This window comes from Peromyscus californicus, unplaced genomic scaffold, assembly GCF_007827085.1.
Source record: "Peromyscus californicus insignis strain IS unplaced genomic scaffold, ASM782708v3 Scaffold_11__1_contigs__length_118956290, whole genome shotgun sequence".
Classification (NCBI taxonomy): Eukaryota; Metazoa; Chordata; class Mammalia; order Rodentia; family Cricetidae; genus Peromyscus; species Peromyscus californicus.
Window position 1 is genome coordinate 43,473,147 of NW_026294402.1, and position 22,605 is coordinate 43,495,751.

A 22,605-nucleotide genomic window follows, 5' to 3' on the forward strand; every position below is an offset into this window, starting at 1 on the left:
TTGTTAGAGCCTTTTTTTTAACCTTATAGATCCAGTAACCAACTAAATACTATATATCTTAGGGATAATGTAGATTTTCATGATGTAAGATTGAGATACGCTCTCACTAGGTTGCCCCAAACTTACTCTGTAACCTAGGTGGGTCTCAAACTCTTGGTGATCTTTCTGCCTCAGCCTCCTGAGTGTTAGGATTACAGGTGGATATTAGCACACCTGAGTCTTCCATTGACTGCATGATAAGGTTTTTGTTAGCAGTTCTTACCATGCATGTACAGTAAACTTGGGCAGTAGTGTTCCAGTGTCTTTGTCTCTTAGGTATGTGAAGTATGGCTCTGGCCCAGCTCGGTTCCCACTCCCTGACATGCTGAAATACGTTATTGAATTTGCCAGTACAAAGCCTGCCTCGGAAAGCTGTCAATCTCCACGTGCTGAGCATATGACATTACCACTTTCTTCAGTGCACTGCCCTGTTTCTGACCTCACATCCAAGGAAAGGTAATGGAAGAAGATTTCTTCAATGGTTTGTGGTGTTTTTCCAGTTTTATTTTTATTTCAACCATTTCCCATCTTTCACACATGCTGAGCGCTCACCCCAGATAGCTCAAGGGGTGAGCTTTGTCTTCAGGGAAGGGTTTTGTCACTACCCCAAGTGGCTGTGTTCTGAGTACTTGTCTCCAGGAAGCATGCTCCTGTTGCAGAGGCGTCTCACTGTCCACTGCCTGAATCAAACTCTTCAGAACTGCTTCGCTCTGAGCTAACTGCCCCAAAAGGCCTTTCTCAGAGCCCTGTCAGGCCCTGGTCTTCCAGGCATCTCGATCTATGCTTCATCTGTGGTGAAGGAGACATGGCTGAAGTAAACAGCAAGGAAAAAACCCTACTCATTAGCACAGAGTTACCCAAGGAGGAAATGGCTAGAATGCTGAGGACAAACCTAGAGGAGCTGGGCTCGTGAAGGCACAGGGAGGCCAACCAGGATCCTCTGACTATGCCCATTCAGCCAGCAGTCTTTATAAAAGCCTGAAGGTGCCAGCAGGTCATGGTACATTTGTCCCCCACAGAGAAAAGCTTATGTTAAAAACCCTTTTGTTAGCCAGGAGGTAATGGTGCATGACTTTAATCCCAGCACTTGGGAGGCAGAGGCAGGCGGATCTCTGAGTTTGAGGCCAGCCTGGTCTACATCGAGTTCCAGGACAGACAGAGCCACACACAGAAACCCTGCCTCAAAAACAAAAAAAAAAAACCAAAAAAACGAAAGAAAGAAAGAAAGAAAGAAAACAAACAAACAAAAAAAACCCGAGTTGTTGAGACTAGAAAGAATGCTCAGCCATTAGGAATGCATACTGTAATTACTGCTTTCACTAAATAGTAGCTGTACCTGTCATAGAGTGGCTGGTTTTCTGAAATGCAGTAGTTTAGGTCAAGTTGATTTCTTCCTTCTCTTTTGAGAAAGGCTCTTCACTATACCACGTGGACTCAGAGTCACAGCAGTCCTGTGTTAGCCTCCAAGGGGTGACAGTACAGGTTTCTGCCCCCATGTCCAGCCCAACTTGCGTTTTCGGTATGACAGAATGAGTGTCGTCTTTTGTCTTCCCTTAGTTCAAGTCAAGAAAGCTGTTCTCAAGATGCTGAAGGCACTTTTTCCTCTCCTGAAGATGCTCTGCCCAAGTCTGATGTAATGAATGGGCTGTTTACCTCTCCCCACTCCTCTGTGGGAATGCCTGCACCCCCGGCTCCTCGGACAGTCACAGATGAGGAGATGAACTTTGTTAAGACCTGTCTTCAGAGGTGGCGGAGTGAGATTGAACAGGATATACAAGGTTGGTGCTCTGAGAACTTGTCAGGTACTCCCTGTTTTCCTGGCTGTTTGGAAGCTAGGCACCCTGGGTATTCATGCTGTCAGGCCTGGCGACTGACTTGCATTTCACCTGCCTTGTAGGCTTGGTCCTGTGGAATTCTGCCTCTCAAATTGCCCCCCCCCTCCCCCCAAAAAAAAAAATTTCTGGCCATTCTAAAAGTTTTACAATCATGGGAACCTTTGCTGAGATCAAGCAGTATGTGTTCCTCCCCTCCCTTCTCTCCTGCTCTTGCCCTGCCCCTCTGAGGCAGGGTCTCAGTACTGACCTTGAGTTCATACGCTCTTTCTGCTTCCAGCTCTGGAATGTTGGAATAATCAACGTGTACTTCTATGCTGGCTTAGTCTGTTTAAATGTGAAGTTCGTAATTGATAGTAAAGGGGATAGTAACAGTGTTCGCCTCATAACCAGGCTTTGTTAAATGAAAGTTTGCTCTAATATCTTTCTTGCTATTTTTAAAGATATGGTCTCTCTTTTATCACCCAGGCTTGTCTCAAACTCACGATCCTCCTGCTTCAGCTTCCCCAGTGTGGGGACAGTGCCCACAGCTGTGGGCATCTTGACAAGACTGCTGCTTCCTAAACAGCAGCTGCCCATGCTCTGCTCTTGCTTGCCCTACCTCCAGGGCTCAGACAAGATAGGCATGTCCTCTGCTGCTGAGCCCAGGTTTCTCCTCTGATTGCTGTTGTACTTCCTCTGAACTCTTGCTTCAGGTCATGCAACTTTTTCCTAAATCGAGACAATTTCTTTAAGAAATTTCAGTGTTAGACCTCAGTATAATTACATGGAATTAAAAGCCTTTATAACTGGAAGCACTTGTCACTTCCGCCTGTACCACGTGCTGCCTTGTGCTTCCTGGCAGGAAGTAGAGGTCTTTAGAATGGGACGCAGAGAAGCAGTGTGCACATGGCTGGTTATGGCTGGTAGGCCCTGCACGCAGGTGCACTAACAGTTTTTCTTTCTTAACAGATTTAAAGAATTGTATCTCGAGCACCACCCAGGCTATTGAGCAGATGTACTGTGATCCTCTTCTTCATCAGGTAGAATTAAAAGTCATGGAAAACAGGCTGGTGCTAATGACAGAACATAATACCACAAGGAAAGAACTATATGGGTATCTCCCTAAGACAAAAGCATATTGTTCTCTTACATCAAGTTGAAGAATTCAGAGTGTCTTCTATGTACATTGAAACCTAAAACATCCTTTTTTGGATTCTGCCATGTGGTATTTTTCCATATAATGGAAAGATTTGCTGTGAGTGGCTGGAGAGATGGCTCGGCAGTTAGGAGCACATGCTGTTCTTGCAGAGGACCCAAGTTCAGTTCCCAAAACCACCTATAAGTCCCAATTCTAGGGAGATTCAATACCTCTGACCTCTGTGGGCACCTGAACTCACATGTGCACACTCACATGCATGTGCACACACATAATTTAAAAAAAAAGACAGGCCGGGCGGTGGTGGCGCACGCCTTTAATCCCAGCACTCGGGAGGCAGAGCCAGGCGGATCTCTGTGAGTTCGAGGCCAGTCTGGGCTACCAAGTGAGTTCCAGGAGAGGTGCAAAGCTACACAGAGAAACCCTGTCTCGAAAAACCAAAAAAAAAAAAAAAAGACAATCTTAAAAACAAGGTTGCTTTTAAATATTAATAAAAATGGTGTCCAAGTGATAACCAAAGCAGTGCAGGGGAAACTGATTAAAGACCAATTCTGCATCTCCAGAATACTGTGAGGCACTCTTAGTAGGGTCCTACTGCTTGATTGCTCTAGTAACTGGAAACTCCAAAAGGGAGCCATTCAGACAGAAATCTTACCGTCGGCACTGCCATGGACATGGCAGTACAGAGACAACTCTGTGACCGACTCATGGCACAATGGCACAGCTCTGCTCCCAGCAGGGCAGTAAGCATGGTTGTGGTGTGGAATAGGAACAGACCGTGCGACTCTTGGCTTTCCTTCTTGTCTCTTGTGCTGTTTCAAAAACAATCTGCACCTGAATGAAAGCATAGTAGGGTACTGAGCAGAACTCAAGACTGAAATGAAAGAGCCTGCAGACGGGTCTGGTTTAACTCTCTTATTTTTTAAGATTTATTTACTTACTGTGTATACGGTGTTCTACCTGCATGTATGCCTGTACACCAGAAGAGGGCACCAGATCTCATTATAGATGGTTGTGAACCACCATGTGGTTGCTGGGAATTGAACTCAGGACCTCTGAGCCATCTCTTCAGTCCTTAACTCTCTTATTTTAAGAGCTGTGGGATTGATAGCTTCCAAGGCTGTATTTTTATTGGTCTATCCTGAAGTAGTAAAATGCTTAATGTGAATTAGTGTGTCATTTCCCTTCTACCTGGTAGCTGGGGATGTTTTGAATTCTCGTAACATAAACATCATCAGATTTCTTCACTCAGCCTGAGAACCTTCCTTTCTGTTTTGCAGGTGCCTTATCGTTTACATGCAGTTCTTGTTCACGAAGGACAAGCCAATGCTGGACACTACTGGGCTTATATCTATAACCAGCCTCGGCAAATCTGGCTCAAATATAATGATATCTCTGTCACTGAGTCTTCCTGGGAGGAACTTGAAAGAGATTCTTATGGGGGCCTGAGAAATGTCAGTGCGTACTGCTTGATGTATATAAATGACAAGCTACCCCACTTCAATGCAGGTAAAAATGGCTGAATAGAATCCACAGTTGAGGGGAAATCTAGTCCCTGGGGGAAAAACAGTCTCATACTTACGTTGAAAACATTTAAACTACAGTTTATTTTTATGTAAAATGTTTTCAAAACATAAAAATTGTAAGGAATAAAAAGAGAAGATAGGTTTACTTTTTTCTACTTCTGCTTTGACCATCAACCCGACTCCCCAGCAAGTCCACACTGTGATGTTTCTATGTCATCCTCAAGACATGGTCTGTGTGTATGTAGATTTTATGTGTCTATTTTCCTTCCCCATTTTTTCCTCTCACTGAGGTATTTTTCTATTCACTTCTACCCATTTTTTTATTAATTGAGAATTTAGCAAACTTACTTTTTCATAAATAGAACTTCCTTAAGTGGGTGTGCTGGCTCGGGCCTGTAATCTCAGCATCCAAGAGGTAAGGCGGGAGGATTACAGGGCCAGCCTGGGCTTTAAAGTAGGACCTGCCTCAAAAAGTCAGAAAACAACCGCATATATTGATGGTGTAAAGCCATAAACAGTGGCTGTGGGGACTGTGGGGGATTGTGATGGCTCTTGGTTGGCTGTGAGTTCTTTGTTACTGCCTACCTTTCTCGTTCGTGGAGTACATGGAGGGCGGGGCTCTTGATTGTGTAGAGTGCTTGCCTGGTGTGCGTGAAGCCCTGGGTTTGATCCCCAGCACTTTGTAAAAAAAGTGTGGTTGTGCATGCTTGTAATCTAGCACTCAGGTGGGAGTGACAGGATCAGGTGTTCAAGGCCAGCCTAGGCTATAAAAGAGCCTGACTCAGAAGGAGCAAGTGGACTTTTCACTTGCTTCATGAAAAGGCTAATTAGTGGCAACTAACAAGGATTTTGCTCTTCTGTTGTAGAGTCTTTATTGATTTTGATGACAGAGTTAGAATTTAATGTGTCCTTGGTATTTCTGCCATTTTTTTATTAAAGTTCTTAATGATTCTTAATTATGCACCATTTATCCAATATTGCATCTTGATTTCTGATAGCACGTAATTGTGTGGAATTTGAGGAAGTATAAGTACTTGACTCTTTTCTTTTTTTCATTTCTTTTTCTTACTGAGATGGGCCTTCCATTGCCTCCAAAGTGCACTCAGATCAGTACCTTGAAATTCTTACTCAACTGATTAAAATAGGTGAAAGTTCTTTGGTCTTTCTAGATAGTGACTCATCTAGCCTGTTCTGCCTCCCTGGCTCCTGCGCCTCCTGCCTTCCCTCTCTGGTGCTGTGCTGAGATTATAGTTGGGTGCCACCATGCTCAGCTGGGACGAAGGCTCAGATGCAGTAGTTAAATTGATACAACTGTTACTTTAAAATTTCTTTTTCTTTTCACTTTTTTTAAAAGATTAAAAAAAATACTTCTGTGTATGTGCCCGTGATTATGTGTGTTTGTCTACCTCTGCATGCAGGTACCTGTAACTCCAGGTACCCTGGAACTGGAGGTACAGGTGGTTATGAGCCATCCTACATGGATGCTGAGAACTGGACTTGGTTCTTCACAAGAGCAGCACACACTCTGAACCACTGAACCGTCTCTCCAACCCCCTAGCTTAAGATTCTATCACATCCAAACCTGGGTCCTGTGCAGGAGCAGCCAGTACTGTGAGCTGCTGAGCTGTCTCTGCAGCCCCAGCAGACACATACCCAGCACCTGCCTCCTGCTGCTTCCTCAGGGTTCCTGATGGGTTGTGCTTGTTAGCCTCATTGTCTGAGTTTTGATAGAATTACATGTGTAAGTAGGAGTGTACATGTTTGTATGTATGTCTATTTAGAGAGAAACAAGAGAAAAGCTGAAGTGTGCTGCCCTTCCTTCTGTGAAGGGCTTTTTGGTTTCTTTCTGGATGGCACTCCATTTTAACTGCTTTCCTCAGAGGCAACTCCTAACGAAGCTGATCAAATGGCAGGAGAAGTAGAAGCCCTGTCTGTGGAACTCAGGCAGTACATTCAGGAGGATAACTGGAGGTTTGAGCAAGAGGTGGAGGAGTGGGAAGAAGAGCAGTCCTGTAAGATCCCACAGATGGAGTCCTCCCCAAACTCCTCATCACAGGATTTCTCCACATCTCAAGGTATGCAAGGAAGGAAGGCACTCTCCCAGGTCTAGTCAGGTCCTTGTGGACTCCAGCCAACCCCAGATACTCAGGGACATGGTGATGCCTCTCTTCACAGCGGGTTTCTTTTATTTTTAATTTTTAATTTTTCTTTAATGGAAGGGGTGGGAAAGCACATGCCATACATAGCACATGAGTTAAAATCAGGGGACAACTTGTGGGAGCCAGTTCTCTTGTGGGTCGCAAGGATCAAACTCAGGCCATCAGGCTCAGCCATAAGCACCTTTACCCAGTGAGCCGTTTCTGGCCCAGCAGTGGGCTTCATTTATAGTTGTTATCGCACAATGTGATAGAATCATTGTGCCTTTAGAAGGTGCTTTCTGACAAGCAGAAATAATGCAAGAAAGGCTTATCCCCCAGGTTGTAGGAGAAATGACAGGATTAAAAGTTAGACTTCGTGAAATCTCTTCTCTGTAAGAGATCTTCCTAAGAAATGGTTGATGGAAGGAAACATCTGTGGTGTGCACAAGTGGGAAAAGTCAAGCACAGTAATTTTAGTAGACCTTCAAGGGTCCTTAATGTGGAGTCGCTGTTTGTTGTCACAGTTTCTAGGGACGTGTACATGGGCTTTGAGAAGGGTGTGCTGGGACTGTCTGTGGAACCGTGTGCTCCTCCTGCTTCCCTCTTTGCAGAGTGTTGAGAGCATTATTCATCAGATGTGACACCTGTGTGGTTCTTTGTCTGTTTGGTCAGAGTCTCCAGCAGCCTCCTCCCATGGCGTTCGATGCTTGTCCTCTGAACATGCTGTAATTGCAAAGGAGCAGACTGCCCAAGCTATTGCAAACACAGCCCATGCCTACGAGAAGAGCGGTGTGGAAGCAGCCTTGAGTGAGGTGAGACTGAGTGGGGTGAGACAGAGGAAGTGGCCTTCCTGCAAGAGGGTCTGGCTTTTGATACCAACTGCCAGCTTCCTGCCCTTTCTGTTATTCCGTGTCTGCCGATTTTAACGCCCCCCTCTTTATTTCTTCCTGTTCCCCATTGTTGTTCTTACTCTTTCTCTCCATTCTGCTGCCACAGCTTAAGGAAGCTGAACCCGAGAAGCCCAAACCCCAGGAAACAAACCTTGCAGAGCAGTCAGAGCAGACCCCAGAGGCCAGTGACACAGAGGCTGCTACCCCACCTAACTCTGAGGTCTCTGAAGTCGAGATTCCCAGTGTGGGAAGGATTCTGGTTAGATCTGATGCAGATGGATATGATGAGGAGGTACAGAGACGAGTGCAGGGTAGCTGTGTGTTGTCTTTCAGAAGGTGTCTGTCACGAGCTAATGTTTTCTCACTGAAACGAGTAACAGGCATGGAGGCCTATCTGCTTTCGACCTTAGTTGCCGTTTTTGAGGAGGCACCAGAGACCCATTCCTGCTGTGCACTGTTGGCATGCGTGTGTGCATGTGTGTGTGTGTACACCCAGGCTTTTGTTGAGGAGGGACTGCCGCAAAGCCTAGGTGGCCTGGGGAGATTATTTCCATTTGGTATTGTTGACAAAAATATGTTTACCTTCTAGAGACAGTTTGTTTTTGATGGTAGTCCATTATTTTGCCTTCCAAGTAGAATTTTTCCAGTTGCTCAGTGAGTAAAACAAATGTGGATTAAAGTTCTGAGTTCAGCAAGCAGCTGTTTCTCATGGTCTGTCTCCCTTTTTGTTGCACTGCACACAAATAGTCATTAATCCTGTCTCAGGTTTCTGTCTTTGGCTGTGGGTATATATTTTTTATTTATGGAAATTTGCAGCTATTTAATATATACCTTTACCTTTATACCTTCATTTAGGGAGCTAAGTTGGAATGCGGACCATATAGCTGAGCTTACTCTTCAGCAGTGCCCCAGTGGAAGTGTTTTTGGACATCTTTGTTTGTCTTGCAGAATTAGAATGTGCATGTAGAGGGACAGCTTGTCATAGGCATCATCACAAGAATAGCCAAGGCTGTGCATGCGTCTAGAATGGGCTGTGAAATTTGATCCGCAGCCTGTGCTGGCCAAGGAGACAGTACTCTGCTTCTCATCAGCAACCTGTTCACCTCTCTTCATGCAGTCTCCTTTTGAACCTGTCTGCTCTCCTTTTTTCCCTGTCTGTGCCCTCTGTGGTAGGTGATGCTGAGCCCTGCCATGCAAGGGGTCATCTTGGCCATAGCTAAAGCACGCCAGACCTTTGACCGAGACGGGTCTGAAGCAGGGCTTATTAAGGTACTCTCGTTTTAACATTTTAATCCTCATGACCCGGGAATATTTCCATAAGACAGTGGGAAATGGTGTTAAGTTGGTCTGTGCTGGGGAGATTGCTCACTTAGAAGGATCTAAACTTGATCTCCAGAACCTACATTAACAAAAAATTCTACAAGGCTGGTGAGATGTCCCAGCACATACTGCATTTGCAGAAAACCCAAGTTTGGTTCCCAGTATCCCACACTGAGCAGCCCACACTCTCCATCGCTCTGGCTTTAGAGGGTCTGACACTCCTCTGGCTTCTATGGGTACCAGACATATATGCTCCCTGCCCCATACATATACACACGTAACTAGGCGTGGTATAGTGCATGTTTATAATCTCGGTACTGCAAAGGTAGAAAGAGGAGGATCCCTGAGGCTTGCTGGCCAGTCAACACAGCTTACTTGGTCATTCTAAGGCCAGTAAGAGATCTTGTTCCCCCAAAATATGGTGGAGCAGCACATGGTGGCATGGGCCTTCAATCCCAGCATTTGGAGACAGAGGCAGGCAGATCTCTGAGTTCAAGACTCATCTGGGCTGCATAGTAAGTCACCAGCCAGCCAGGGCTATACAGTGAGACCCTGTTTCAACCTCCCATTCCCCCTCCCCAAAATGTGTGTTGGTTAGAATCTGAAGAATGATACTCAAGGTTGCCCTTTGTTCTCCACACATGTGCAGTCTAGTACATAGAAGGAAATACAGTATCCTGTGTTAAAATGAAACATGACACTGTCCTTCCTGTCCAGCTGGTGAGCAAGCCGTCCCACAAAGCTAATGGCTCATCTTCACCTGGCTAGCCAGCGGTTAGCAGTGCCTCTGTGCTAACCGCTGAATCCAACCCACAGGGATGATGAGGTTGTTAAACGTTCACTGATGTCACAAACTCTGAGAGACTGCCTTTGTAATCTGGGAACCTTCATTTTAAAAAAAAAAAAAAAAGGTCATACTATTTAAAATATTTTAAATTTGAATAAAATTACATTTGGGTGGATTTTCAAAAAATTTAAACTAAATACTTGTGTTTTTAAGAACTTGATGAGAGCCAGGCATGGTGGCACATACCTGTAATCCTAGCACTTGGGAGACACAACCAAGAGGATGGCCACAAGTTCAAGGCCAGCCCGGTCTATATAATGAAGTCTAGGGTAGCTTGGACTACAGAATGAGACCCTGTCTTCACAAAAACAACCAAAACTTGATGAGGAAAATTAGTTTATTTTTTGAGTATAGTATTTCTCTAGTGCCAGGATTTGAAGGAGTTGTGATATGCCAACAATTCACATATTGCATAGTTGCTTATGTAATTTCTCCACAAGACTTCTTGAACCTAATATGGATTAATGAGAGGGCCTCTGGCATTTTGGAGTCAGTTTCTGTGTGTGTGCTCAAGTCCACAGTGTTCCCTTCTCCACTCCCCCATTCTCTTTCTAACAGGCATTTCATGAAGAATACTCCAGACTCTATCAGCTTGCCAAAGAGACCCCCACCTCTCACAGTGACCCTCGCCTTCAGCATGTTCTTGTCTACTTTTTCCAAAATGAAGCACCCAAAAGGGTAGTAGAACGGACCCTTCTGGAACAGTTTGCGGATAGAAACCTTAGCTATGATGAGAGGTGAGAATGCCATGTCTGTTCCTGCACGGGGTGTCACTAGGCAAGTTCCTCCAATTTGGAGGTGCTGCCCTGCACACTGCCAATGCTTTCTGAACTCTGTCCCACACAGATCTATCAGTATCATGAAGGTGGCTCAGGCCAAACTGATGGAAATTGGTCCAGATGATATGAACATGGAAGAGTATAAGGTAAGTTTGCTTGCTTTGATTTTTTAATTCTTCCCAAAACTTTAATTCTGGAGCCCAGTGGTACTGGAGGTAAAACGAACAATTTCTGTTACCAGACTAGATCCCTAATAACAAAACTTGCAGAGGGGGGAAAAAGAAGCTGAGTGTGGTGGGGCACACCTTTAATCCCAGCACTAAGGAGACAGCAGCAGTGGTTCTCTGAGTTCAAGGACAGCCAAGGCTACAGAGTGAGAGGCAGAATATGAATAAAGATCGTGTCTTAGCGTCAGAATCCCAGTCTGTCTGTTGTCAGTCTTCTGTTAGATTGTCTGCACTTATCTTCTAAGGGCCTTTTGATCCTTGTCCTCGGCAATGCTGTTCTGGTCATCGTGGTTGTGTGTGTGTTGATATGGGTGTGTAAGGGAGTCATTTCCAAGTGTGCAGTAAAATACGTGGAACTACAGATTAAATTCAAAAACAAAAACAAGAAACCTCTTCCGTGTACAAAAGCACACTGTGCCAGAGTTGTGTTGTCTACACTTGCTGAGCTGGCAGTGGTTTGTGTGGCTTGGGTAGTCTTGTGCTCTCTTCTTCCCCTGTCTAGTGTTCATGTCCCTACTCAGAAGTGTCATTTGTATAAGTCAGAGCTGAATGACTTTGAGGGTTGTGTTAGGATTAGGAGGGTTTACAAACTACTTAGGTGAAGTAAAATGGTCTACTGATCCTCAGCAGAAGGAATGGGACACGGAAAGTATTCTGCAGTCTAGGTGAGGCTCGGGTTTGTCATGTAGCTGAGGGTGACTCTGGCCTTCGCCTTCTTGACTCTTGTGCCTCCATCTTTCCTGGGCTGGGTTTACAGGCATGCATGCACGTCCATGCTCAGCTTTCAATCCCCCACCGCCCCCAAAGTTTGTGTGTTTTTGTAGTTGGCCACATTTGCTGAATAAATGCTTGTACTGAGATAAGTCATTAATGGTGGTCTTTCCTTTGCAGAGGTGGCATGAAGATTACAGCTTGTTCCGAAAGGTGTCTGTCTACCTCCTAACAGGCCTAGAACTCTTTCAAAAAGGAAAGTATGTTGGCCTTTTCTTTTGCTGACATTGCTAGTGAGAACACTGATGCCCACCAGGGATAATCAGAAGTCACCACAAGTCCCCCCCTCTGTCATATACCACAGCCCACCTCCATGCTCAGCCTTGCTCTACACATCCATCACCCCCCCCCCCGCCTTTTTTTTTTTTTTTGGTCCTTCACGTAGTAACGGGTTTATTATTGAGGAGATGATGTTATACTGGGTTCTTTTTGTGACTGGCAAGTGAAGTTTTGATTGACATGGGCCACAGTGAATAGCTAGTCCCTTTCTTTGTATTAGAGGTGGAGAAAACCTGAGGCCTGAAGATGTTTCCTCTTTTGCCTTCCCTTTCTTGGCCAGTGTACAGAAGGCTGAGGTTGCATGTGGTCTTTGATCCCCAGGCTTTTCCCAGTACACCATATTATAGCCGAATATATTCTCATTGCAGAAAAGTGAGAGCTAAGCCCTAGGTTTTGGTGAGAGAGCTTAGCTGTGGCTTTTCTCCCGTTTTCTAGGTACCAGGAAGCACTGTCCTATCTGGTGTATGCCTACCAGAGCAATGCTGCCCTGCTGATGAAGGGGCCCCGCAGGGGTGTGAAGGAGTCTGTGATCGCGTTGTACCGCAGAAAATGCCTTCTGGTTTGTACCACCTACAAAACCTTCATCTCTCCTCCCTCCCTCCCTGCCTCCCTCCTCTTGTCTTGCTCTCTCACTGTATCGTTCCTTTCCCACCCCTGACAAGTTGAACAAGCCATGCCATCTCTCTGCCCTTCCTATGTACCTGCAGTAAAGCTTTTAGCGTATTTCCCCCACTAGGTATGAGTTTATTAAGCACAGAGCCTTCTTCTGGTCAGCTGTTTCCTCTAAGCCCACCACATACTGAGCCACAGTGAATGCATGGAAAGAATGGGATGTTTCCCAGGGTCACCTAGCAGATGAGTTTTCGGGACAGATACTCCAGTCGTATGAAGGGTCACAGAATGTAAGAGTAGTCTTGCCAACCTTGTCGCCTTCCCTCCTTGGCATTGGGCACTGTAGGGAAAGGCAGGTGCAATCCTGTCAGCCTGCCCGGGGGAGTGTCTGCCATGCTAGTTCTTCATGGAAGTGTCAAGAGACGGCTGGTTTATAGATCGTCCCTGTATGTGCATTCCCAGATGTCCTTGGTGGGTTTACCCTTCTCAGCATCCTCATTTTCTGATCATTCTTGCTGTGGCAGGGCTGGCTACTTTGCTGAGAAGAGGAGCACTAAAGGGCTTTGTGCTGTTCGCTTCTAAGTCACCAGAACAGATTGTCACCTTGACTGTCCTCGCCCCTTCCTTGCTGCTGCCGTACTAGGGATGATTTAGGCTTCTTGTCCCCGGCTCTCAACCTCTGTGTATCAGAGTCCCATAGCCAGGGCCTTCAGACCAGTTTGGGGAACAGTCTGGGTTTCAGTCTTCTGTGTGTGGGTCTAGTAGTCAGTGAAAGTTGAGGACCACTAAAAAAATAGGTCTTTGGGTAGAAACAGATGTCAGATATGACCTTGACTTGTAAGTTTAGGCCAGCGAGTCACAAGTTTGGGTGCGTTTGAATCTTTACAGGAGTTGCTATAAAGTCCCAGGGCCCAGGTCACCTACATCCTAATCCTAACTATGTCAGCACATCTAGGGTGGGAACCAGTGTCCTCCACGTCAGTTAGGTGATTTGGTGTGACCATTGGCTTAGGTTCCTACTAAGTTGCCACTTTCCCAAGCGTTCTCCCCTTCTCTGCCATTTATCTGTAGGAGCTGAATGCCAAGGCTGCTTCTCTGTTTGAAACAAATGATGACCACTCTGTAACAGAGGGCATTAATGTGATGAACGAGTTGATCATTCCCTGTATCCACCTGATCATTAATAATGACATCTCCAAGGATGACTTGGATGCCATTGAGGTCATGAGGAACCACTGGTGCTCTTACCTGGGGAAGGACATCGCAGGTATGTCCCTGTCATGTCTGTGACTTGGTGTATCTGAGAACGCAGTGCTCTCACTCTTTAGTGTCACTGGTTGTTGAAGCCTTTTAGGGGATCAGAAGCCCCAACATCTTCAGTAAGATACATGGATGTGCTCCTTGGAAAGAGAGTCTGTGAGTTTGGCCTCTACTTCTTTCCACCTCCTTGTCTCAGCCAGTTAGTTAATTGCTGAAGCCACTCCAGGGTCAGCTAGCAAGTCCTGTAGAGTTGTGACTGACTTTGTCGTCACTTTTTAATTTTTTGCAGTACTTGGAACTAAACCCAGGGACATGCCGAGCAAGCACCTTGCTGCCTTGCTATACTTCAGCCAAAGCAAGCCCTGTTTTAAAACAGTCAGCGCTCTGTAGGAACGGTAGTCTTCTGTTATTTTTCCAACTGCTAAATTCTGTATTTTCATAGTTTAAAAATTTTATTTTTTATATATATATATAAAATGTTTTTGTTTTGTTTTGTGACAGGGTTTCTCTCTGTTGTTTTGGTGCCTGCCTGGGTCTCACTCTGTAGACCAGGCTGGCCTCGAAACTCAACAGAGATCCTCCTGGCTATGCCTCCCAAGTGCTAGGAATAAAGGCGTGCACCACCACTGCCCGGCCAAAAATCAAAATATATTTATGCAGAATATGATTATCTGATGGCTCTTTAAATTTCTTGAGGTTTGAAGTTATAGTATATAAGAATATTGTTAACTGATTACTTCAGTATCTTGAGAGATACTAAAGCTAGTATATCTTGAGAGATACTAAAGCTAGTATTTTGTAGGTGGGTTCAGTTGACTTGAAAGGTGTATACTCTGATAGGAATCCTTCTTGTTCATTTTCCACTCGTGTAAAGAGAGCCTAATGACTTGTAGTATACAGGATTTATTGCTAAATCTTGTAATAAACGATTGCTGTTACCTTTTGTCTGTTTTTCTTTAGACCACATGTGATCTATAGTTTTGCTTAATTCTCTATGGACACTAGTATATTTAAGCACTTGAAAGACAATAGCATCATTGTGTTTGTGGTTCAGAGCATGACATCCACTTTCTCAAGTTTTAAGGTGATGATTATTAAGAAGACACAACCGTGATGGCAAAATAGCTTTACTACTTGGACAGTAGGTCTTTGCTTCTGACTGGCCTGACCTAAAGCAGGGCTTTTAGGTCACTCGCACCTCCTTTTTACCCATGGAACTGTCGTTTGTTTGGTTTTGTTCTGAGTCAGCATCTCACTATGTTGTTCTAGCTGGCATGAAGCTCACTTTTTTTTTGTTTTTTAATTTTATTTATTTATTTGGTGTTTCAAGACAGGGTTTCTCTGTGTAGCTTTGTGCCTGTCCTGGATCTCGTTCTGTAGACCAGGCTGGCCTCGAACTCACAAAGATCTGCCTGCCTCTGCCTCCCGAGTGCTGGGATTAAAGGCGTGCACCATCACCGCCTGGCGAAACTCACTTTGTAAACCAGACTGGCCTCAAACTCAAAAGAGATCTGCCTACCTCTGCCTCCTGAAACCTGGGATTAAAGGCATACCAAGCTACTTAAAAAACATTTTCATTTATTATTATTATTATTGGGTGTATATGGGGGGTGCGTGTGCCCTAGCACAAGTGTGTAACTCAGAACAGCTTTGTGGAGTTTGTCCTCTCTTTTCATCTTGACCTGGGTTCTGGGTACTGAACTCAAGGCTCTAGGCTTGTGCAGCAAGCACTTTATTTACTCTCTGAGCTGTCTCACTGGTCCCACTCAGGAAGTTTTATGCACCTCAGGTATATAGGCATGCCAAAATAGGCACACAAATTAAACCTTTACCGTTTATAAAGATGATAACAAATTTGCATGCTCATGAGATACATTGCTTTATTTTTACAGAAAAGGTTAAATCTTGGTTGAATATTTGATACTTTAGGATTTAGAACATCTGAACAACCTGGTTTTAATTCTATAAATGTCAGTGCTAAGCACCTCTTTACACAAATAATGTATGTAGTATAAAATGATAGAGGTACATTGAGGGCCGTTTCAAAAGTGATGGAAATTCTGATCTGATCCCAAGCCAAAGTTCACTTAATGCTTTCTTTTTAAATGAAACAAATCAGCAACTCAAAATTTTTAAAATCAAACACCTTACTACAAACAATCCAATCCAAAGATAACCCTAATTTGATGCTTGCATGCATCAAATAATGGTAGGAAAATGTTTAAAAAGTCTTTTCTGTGATTAAATTACTAATGTTTCTATAAGAATGGCAAGCTGGCAGCGTGTATTGGCATTGACTGTACGCACAATGTGTGTTTGGAACCAAGGTTGCAGTGAAGTCATGATTACATGTTTGCTTTTGAACTGCTTTTTTTTATTGATGTGTTCATATACCTTTTACTGCTGCCAAATTGTTCATGACAACCTTCCCCACCCAACATAAACAGACATGGACATAAACTCAGTTATGCAGCCCTGTGTGAGCTTTCAGCTACAGTGGGAGGGGCTGAGCCCCAAAGGCATCCTCATCTGTTAGCTGCAGGAGGATGCATGCTGTTGGAGCTAGAATGTTGGGTGCTTGAAAGCCCTCCTATATAGCTGCAGGCTTCTGAGTTTCCACTAAGATCTTTTTAGCTGTGGATGTAACCATTCATTTTCCCTCTACAGAAAATCTGCAGCTGTGCTTAGGGGAGTTCCTACCCAGACTTCTAGATCCTTCTGCGGAAATCATCATCTTGAAAGAGCCTCCAACTATTCGACCTAATTCTCCTTATGACCTTTGCAGCCGGTTTGCAGCTGTCATGGAGTCCATTCAAGGAGTTTCGACAGTAACAGTGAAATAAGCCCCTCACCGTCAAGACTCAGCCTGGTCTCTGGTCACCTGCCTGTTCCAGCAGCCTGTTATTGCAGATTATCCTGGAGAAGGGGACTGGGTGGCTGAGCAGAGTCAGACCCTTACCCCTCTCATGATGTGTGTTCAAAGGATTAAGGATAAAGTTGCACATTGTAGGTACAGAATCATGAGAGCTATTTCCCTGAAGGCCAGTGCAGTGTAGTTTTGAATTGTCCCAGAAGACCTGAATTGCCTTTTTAATCTCCCATAATACTTGGGTTTGTGTAAGCCTCATGCCATTTTTAAATTGCCCTTCAGGCCCCGGTATTTGTGACAGCAGAAGGGTGACTCACCAGAACTGAACTGGAGGAGCAGTTATTAGTCATTTTGTCAAGTTCAGATGACACTGAAATCCTTAACTACCAGAAATTCGAGATAGAAGTCTTGCGCGGCTCTTGACAGTGATGAAAGGGAGTACTGACGAGCCCTTCCTTCCACGTGTGGGTGGAACCTGAGGCTGCGCCGCCAAGCCAGGGAAAGCTGCCTCACCTTTAGGTCTGTTTATGTTTATATAAACCAGAAAACCTCACGTTCAGTCCTGAGTGAAAGAAAAGAAAGCTTCATGGGCTTTCGGCGCAGTGGTATTGTGAAGCTGCCCAAGGAATGTTGTAATAGTTATTAATCATTTAAGCAAAACTCTGAAAATTATCAGAAGCAGGTGTCTAAGGCTACCCTGGCCTAACAGAACATTTTGATCCTCCTTTTCCCCCCACTTTTAGAAAGTAAGGGATGTGAATTTGTATAAAGAAAAGAACATTTATCTGTATGTATATGTAGAGAGAAATCCATTTTTAAAGAACTTCTAATTGGAAAGTCATGTTTTAACCAAATTTTAAGGATTAGTGGAAAAATCATGGGAGGGAAGAACAATACAACTATGCAGATTTTATAAATGTGCAATAAAAGTATTTGTTTTACCTTTGGAATGTAGTATGGCCTTTTTTTGAAATCTGTGTTTCCCATTTTGGATGAGTGAACTCCATAGAATTCATGATATCAGCCTTTCTGTTTCCTTCACTCTTTTTTCAGAAGTTTATTTTTATTTATGTGGATGCGTATCCCATGAGTGCAAGTGCCCACAGAGACCAGAAGACGGCATTAGATTCTTTGGAGCGGAGTTGTGAGCTACCTGTTACATGCTGGGAACCAAACTCCAGTTAGCGCAGCGGTTCTCAGCCTGTGAGTCACAACCCTTTTGAGAGTTGGGTGACCCTTTCACAGAGGTCACCTAAGACCATCAGAAAACATAGGTTTACGTTATGATTCATAACTAGCAAAACTGGTTATGAAGGAGCAACGAAATGATGGTTGGGATCACCACAACCTGAGGAACTGTATTCAAGGGTTGAAGCGTCAGGAAGCTTGAAAAACACTGGGTTAGCAAGTGCTCCTAACCACTCAGCCCTGCCTTGCCCTGTCTCTCTCTCCCTACCCACCCCACCCACACTACCCAATGACTGAGTAGTCTGCATTATTTAGATGCAGCCTGATCACCAGGTGAGTGCTGACACAGTTTCTCAATCTTCTGTAGCTGGCTACCTTTTCTACTTCCCTGTTTCTTACTGGGCTTCACAAACTAAGATTTTGCTGTTGATGTTTGTTTTTGAGAGACTCACGTAGCCTAGACTGTGTTCAAACTCTTTGTAGCAGAGGCTGGCTTCTAACTGCTGATCTTTACTGTATTTATCCCCCCGATACTGAGATTACAGGCATGTATCCCCATGTAACTTTCTAACAGCTCTCAGGCTATGACTTAGAATGTTTCTGTGTTTTGTTGGACTCTTATTGGCTTTCAAGTTTAAAAAAAATTTTTTGACACTGGGTCTTATTCTGTAGCCCGGGCCAGGGTGGCCTGGAACATACTATGTAGCCCAGGCTTGCCCTGAACTTGCAATAGTCCCCCCTCACTTCTCACATGTTGAGATTACAGTATAAGCTACTGCTCCTAGCCTAAAATCCTTCTAATATAAGTAAACTTCTTTATTGTATTTATTGTGCTAGTGTGTACATGCCATAACATGCCCATGGAGGTCAGAGGACACCCTGTGAGAGCTGGGGCTTTCCATTCCATTTTGCAGGTTTTCAGGATTGAGCTCAGGCTGTGTAGCGTCTTTACCCACTAGAGCATCTCACTGGCTCTTAACTCTGAGATAGAATCTGTGATCTGTGTTCACCTCAGAGTTGGGTCTTCTAGCTTCAGCTTCCAGAGCAGCCAGCTTAGAAGCATGTGACATCTCAGTTTAGTGTTTTAAAGATTTGGGGATAATGCTGAGGGTGAAAGTGAGGAGGAGGAAGCCAACACTGGAAGGACGGAAGTGTTTGCAGTGTTTTACCTCGGTTTGTGCCATGGAGATATGGTCAACTGGAAATTTGTTAGATCCCTGTAGAACTGTTAGTTGCCAGGTGGTGGTGGCGCACGCCTTTAATCCCGGCACTTGGGAAGCAGAGGCAGGTGGCTACCTTGAGCTCCGCAACAGCCAGAGCTACACAGAGAAACCCTGTCTCAAAAACAAACAAAAAGCGGACCAAACAAAAGTCTACTGAAAACAAAAGGAGACTTAATTGATGGTTTGACTTAGTTTTAGAGCACTTGACAGGCTTTCTTAGGGTCCTCCTGTGTTCAAGTCCTAGCACTTCAAATAATTAAGGGGAAAAGAGTTGAGTCATTAAAGCTCATTTTTTACCCCATGTATTTCAAGAAAGGTGGATACATTAAACAGATGAAGAAGCAATTAGCAAGGGCTATATAATGAAAGACAGACCATCTTTCAGACCCTTGGCCTTTGCTATCTTCTTAGCCACAAGAAGTATATCCTAGAAGCTGAGCCTCCAGGGTCCTGAGACCACCGTGGCTCTGTAGTTGATCCAGAGTGCTAAATATGCGTGAGGTGGGATGAGTTCCATCCCCAGCAGCATGTAAATCTGGTTTCAAGCCTGAAAACACCGGAGGTGCTGGAAGGAGGCTCAGTTCAAAGTCATCTCAGCTACATAGGGAGTTTCATTCAGATCAGCCTCCCCAAACAGCTTTAGACATGAAACGTGGACTTTTATCTTTCTGTGTGATACTGAATAGTTTTTTTTTTGGGGGGGGGGGAGCCATACTGGGTATTGAACCCAAGGCCTCAGCAATGTCAGGCAAGTGGTTTGCCACAGAGCTACATTAGTAGCCCAAGAAGTGTTTTCAATTAGATCAATTTACAGGCCTGTGAGAAAAGTCCTTTCTAAAGATTTAATTAGTTCTGTTTCTAATTCTCACTTGGCCCTCAAAACGGATAAAAATCACAGTGTGTTTGGTGAACAGTCTCCACGGAGGCAGGCCGTTGAGCAGCTCGAGTCCCTCCTGGGAATAATAATGTGCTGTTCATGTCAAGCAGCAGCCCCTCTCCTTAGCCCATGCCTATCAGCCTGTGCCGTGTGTTCTTCAAAAGGAGAGTTGAGAAGGCGGGCTATTTTCCTCACAACTTTTAGTTGGTGTCCATTTCTCTGTAGAGAAAGCCGTAGTTGAATGCTGACGACAAAGGTCATCAACACCGCAAACATGGGATTAAGATGAGGGACCAGGAGCCACAGCAGGCACAGGTGAACCAGCTGTCTGCAAAGACCCTGATGGGGCTAAACAGTGTAAAGGAGGATTTTCAGTGTGAGTCCTCGGGTGTGGTGGGCCGTGTAGGTGCCCATGTGTTGGCAACACAGGATGGGTTTCAGAGAGGCATCCTTAATGTCAAATCTTGACTTAGCTCCTCGCTGCCGAAGGTCTGCTGCCTCATTTCTCCCATGTTAACAAAATGGATAGTTAGGTCCACATCTGCTCTTCTAGTCGGAAGAACCGTTCAAGACCTCCCCAGAACGCAAAAGCTCTTAAGCCCCAGCCAGTTGTGTGACAGGGACAAGCCTTTATGAAAGGCTGTGCAAGAGACTGCTGCAGTCGGAGGGCTGAGTTCTCTGCGGGCCTGAGGCCCGATGGGTCGGCTTCCTATGATGCTGAGAAAGGAGGTGACAGCATCTTTACCATGCCCCCGAGGATGCTGCAAGGTCTAACTCCTTTCTGCATTGTCAGCCCTGTCATCCTCTTCTCCCTCTTCAGCTTGAACTCCACCCCTACTTTTCAACGGTTGCACTTCTTCCGGGTGCCCAGCTGTGGCTCTGAAGACTTCACTCTCCTGCTGGGTGCTCTTGGACTGTGTGGTGGTACATTGATTTGAGTGGCTTTACTTTTTTTTTTTTTTCTTCCAGTTTTTCAAGACAGGGTTTCTCTGTGTAGCCCTGGCTGTCCTGGAGCTCACTCTGTAGACCAGGCTGGCTTTGAACTCAGAGATCCTCCTGCCTGTGCCTCTTGAGTGCTGGGATTAGAGATGTGTGCCACCACCACCTGGCGATTTGAGTGGTTTTATTTTAACATCTGTGTTCTTTGAACGAGGACCCTGAATACAGTTTGTCTTGTTTTGCATTTGGTTCCCAGCACAACACCTGGAACATGGTAAGTGCTTATAAATATTTGTTAAAGGAAAGAATAAATGATCAGATGGATGAGTGGTAGTTCTATGAAGCAGATACTCTAGGGACCAGGAAATCCTTGGATATTTGAGCCTCACCTCTTACTGATACTTGACCCACCAAACTTTGAACCTATTGAGAAAAATAGTCATCAGAAATAGTTTTCTGATTGACCAGAGGACAGAACAAGCTGTGGTGTACACACTCTAATTGGAGGTTTTTTTCCTCCTGATGTTTGCCTCTGTATATATCAGTGTTGGTTCACAGATGAGCACACACTAAAGGAAAAGAACCTGTCCAGAGAGTCCAGATTCCCAGAGACCTGCTTCCCACAGGAAGGGAGAAGTTGTTGAAATGAAGTTAGAGTTGTGCAGACGCCTTAGGGGAGGGAGTGTTGGTCCGTCCTTCCTTCCTTCCTTTCTTTTTTTTCTAAGGCAAGGTGTCTTTATGTAGCCCTGGCTAGCCTTGAACTGACAGAGACCACCTTCATTCAAGGAATGCATCACCACACCCATTTCTTTTTTAAACATCTTTTTTCTTAATTTTATTATTATTATTGTGTGTGTATGATGTTGGAGGAGTGGTGCATGCATATGGCACAGCGCGTGTGTGGAGGCCAACTTTGTGGAGTCGGTTCTCTCTTACTTTTATGTGTGTTCTGGCATCAAACTCAAGTTACCAGGCTTGGTGGCAAGTGCCTTTAGTCACTGAACCATCTTGTCAGCCTGGGAAGATAGCTTTTTGAAAAAGGATACTGGCTTGGGCTGCTTTGACAAATGTGTTCATTTTATAGTGTTGGGGATCAAATCCAAGGTCTTACATGTTAGGCAGATGCTCTAACAACTAGACTATCTCCCCAGCCCCAAATAATACAATAGCAATAAAGTCTCTCACTCTGTCTCTTTTTCTGTGTGTCTCTGTCTCTGTCTTTCTCCTTCTCCCCTTTACCCCTCCTCTCTCTCTTTAACAGGGTCTCAAGTAGCCTGGGCTGGCCTTGAACTTGCTTCCACCTCCCAAATGCTAGGTAGAATCACAGGCATGCACCATCACATCCACTCTAATGTAGTTCTGGCGATGGAACCCAGGACTTCCTGTATGCTAGGCAAGCAAGTACTCTGCCAACTGAGCCAAATCCTCTTCCCTAATAAAAGATTTGTGCTTTTTTTTTTTTTTTTTTTTTACATATGGTAGAAAACATTTTTGTGGCGTTGAGAATTCTTTGCACACACAAGTCCACCTTGGGTGGTAATAGGCACAACCATCCTAGAGTGACCAGTTTGACCCCAATGTGCCTGTGAATTTGCTAGTTTTCACGGTGGAAAAACCGAGTCCTGGACAAATGGGAAAGCTTGGGCACCTTACTACTCACTTGCAGGGACCATTACTTTTAGTGAGAAACCTGGGACCATTCACAGCCTCATGATGTAGCAGAAACAAAGCAAAGCAGTGCCCTTCAGGAACACTGGCGATCTAAAAGCAGCAGAGATTTTTGATTGGAATCTCACACCTGAGGAGTGCCATGCTAGCTAGAGGCCATTGTGGGCCAATAATAATTTTTCT

The 22,605-nt window shown here is 44.7% G+C and overlaps 1 protein-coding gene across 5 annotated transcripts in view; it reads left to right on the top strand.

The window, feature by feature from the left end:
* The window catches only part of Usp28 (ubiquitin specific peptidase 28), a 60,864-nt gene extending 43,391 nt beyond the window's left edge, over positions 1-17,473 (top strand). For 3 of the 5 annotated variants that reach the window (XM_052759826.1, XM_052759836.1, XM_052759865.1), the window contains 14 exons: positions 316-495; positions 1,597-1,817; positions 2,823-2,893; positions 4,290-4,518; positions 6,416-6,610; positions 7,346-7,485; positions 7,670-7,855; positions 8,737-8,832; positions 10,289-10,467; positions 10,577-10,655; positions 11,628-11,707; positions 12,222-12,345; positions 13,470-13,665; positions 16,326-17,473. In XM_052759826.1, coding sequence (XP_052615786.1) covers positions 316-495; positions 1,597-1,817; positions 2,823-2,893; positions 4,290-4,518; positions 6,416-6,610; positions 7,346-7,485; positions 7,670-7,855; positions 8,737-8,832; positions 10,289-10,467; positions 10,577-10,655; positions 11,628-11,707; positions 12,222-12,345; positions 13,470-13,665; positions 16,326-16,501 — 2,152 coding nt within the window. In that variant the 3' untranslated portion in view covers positions 16,502-17,473. The remainder of the gene's footprint in view (positions 1-315; positions 496-1,596; positions 1,818-2,822; positions 2,894-4,289; positions 4,519-6,415; positions 6,611-7,345; positions 7,486-7,669; positions 7,856-8,736; positions 8,833-10,288; positions 10,468-10,576; positions 10,656-11,627; positions 11,708-12,221; positions 12,346-13,469; positions 13,666-16,325) is intronic. The other 2 variants (XM_052759846.1, XM_052759856.1) reach the window with 2 other exon arrangements.
* Positions 17,474-22,605: the final 5,132 nt, after the last annotated feature.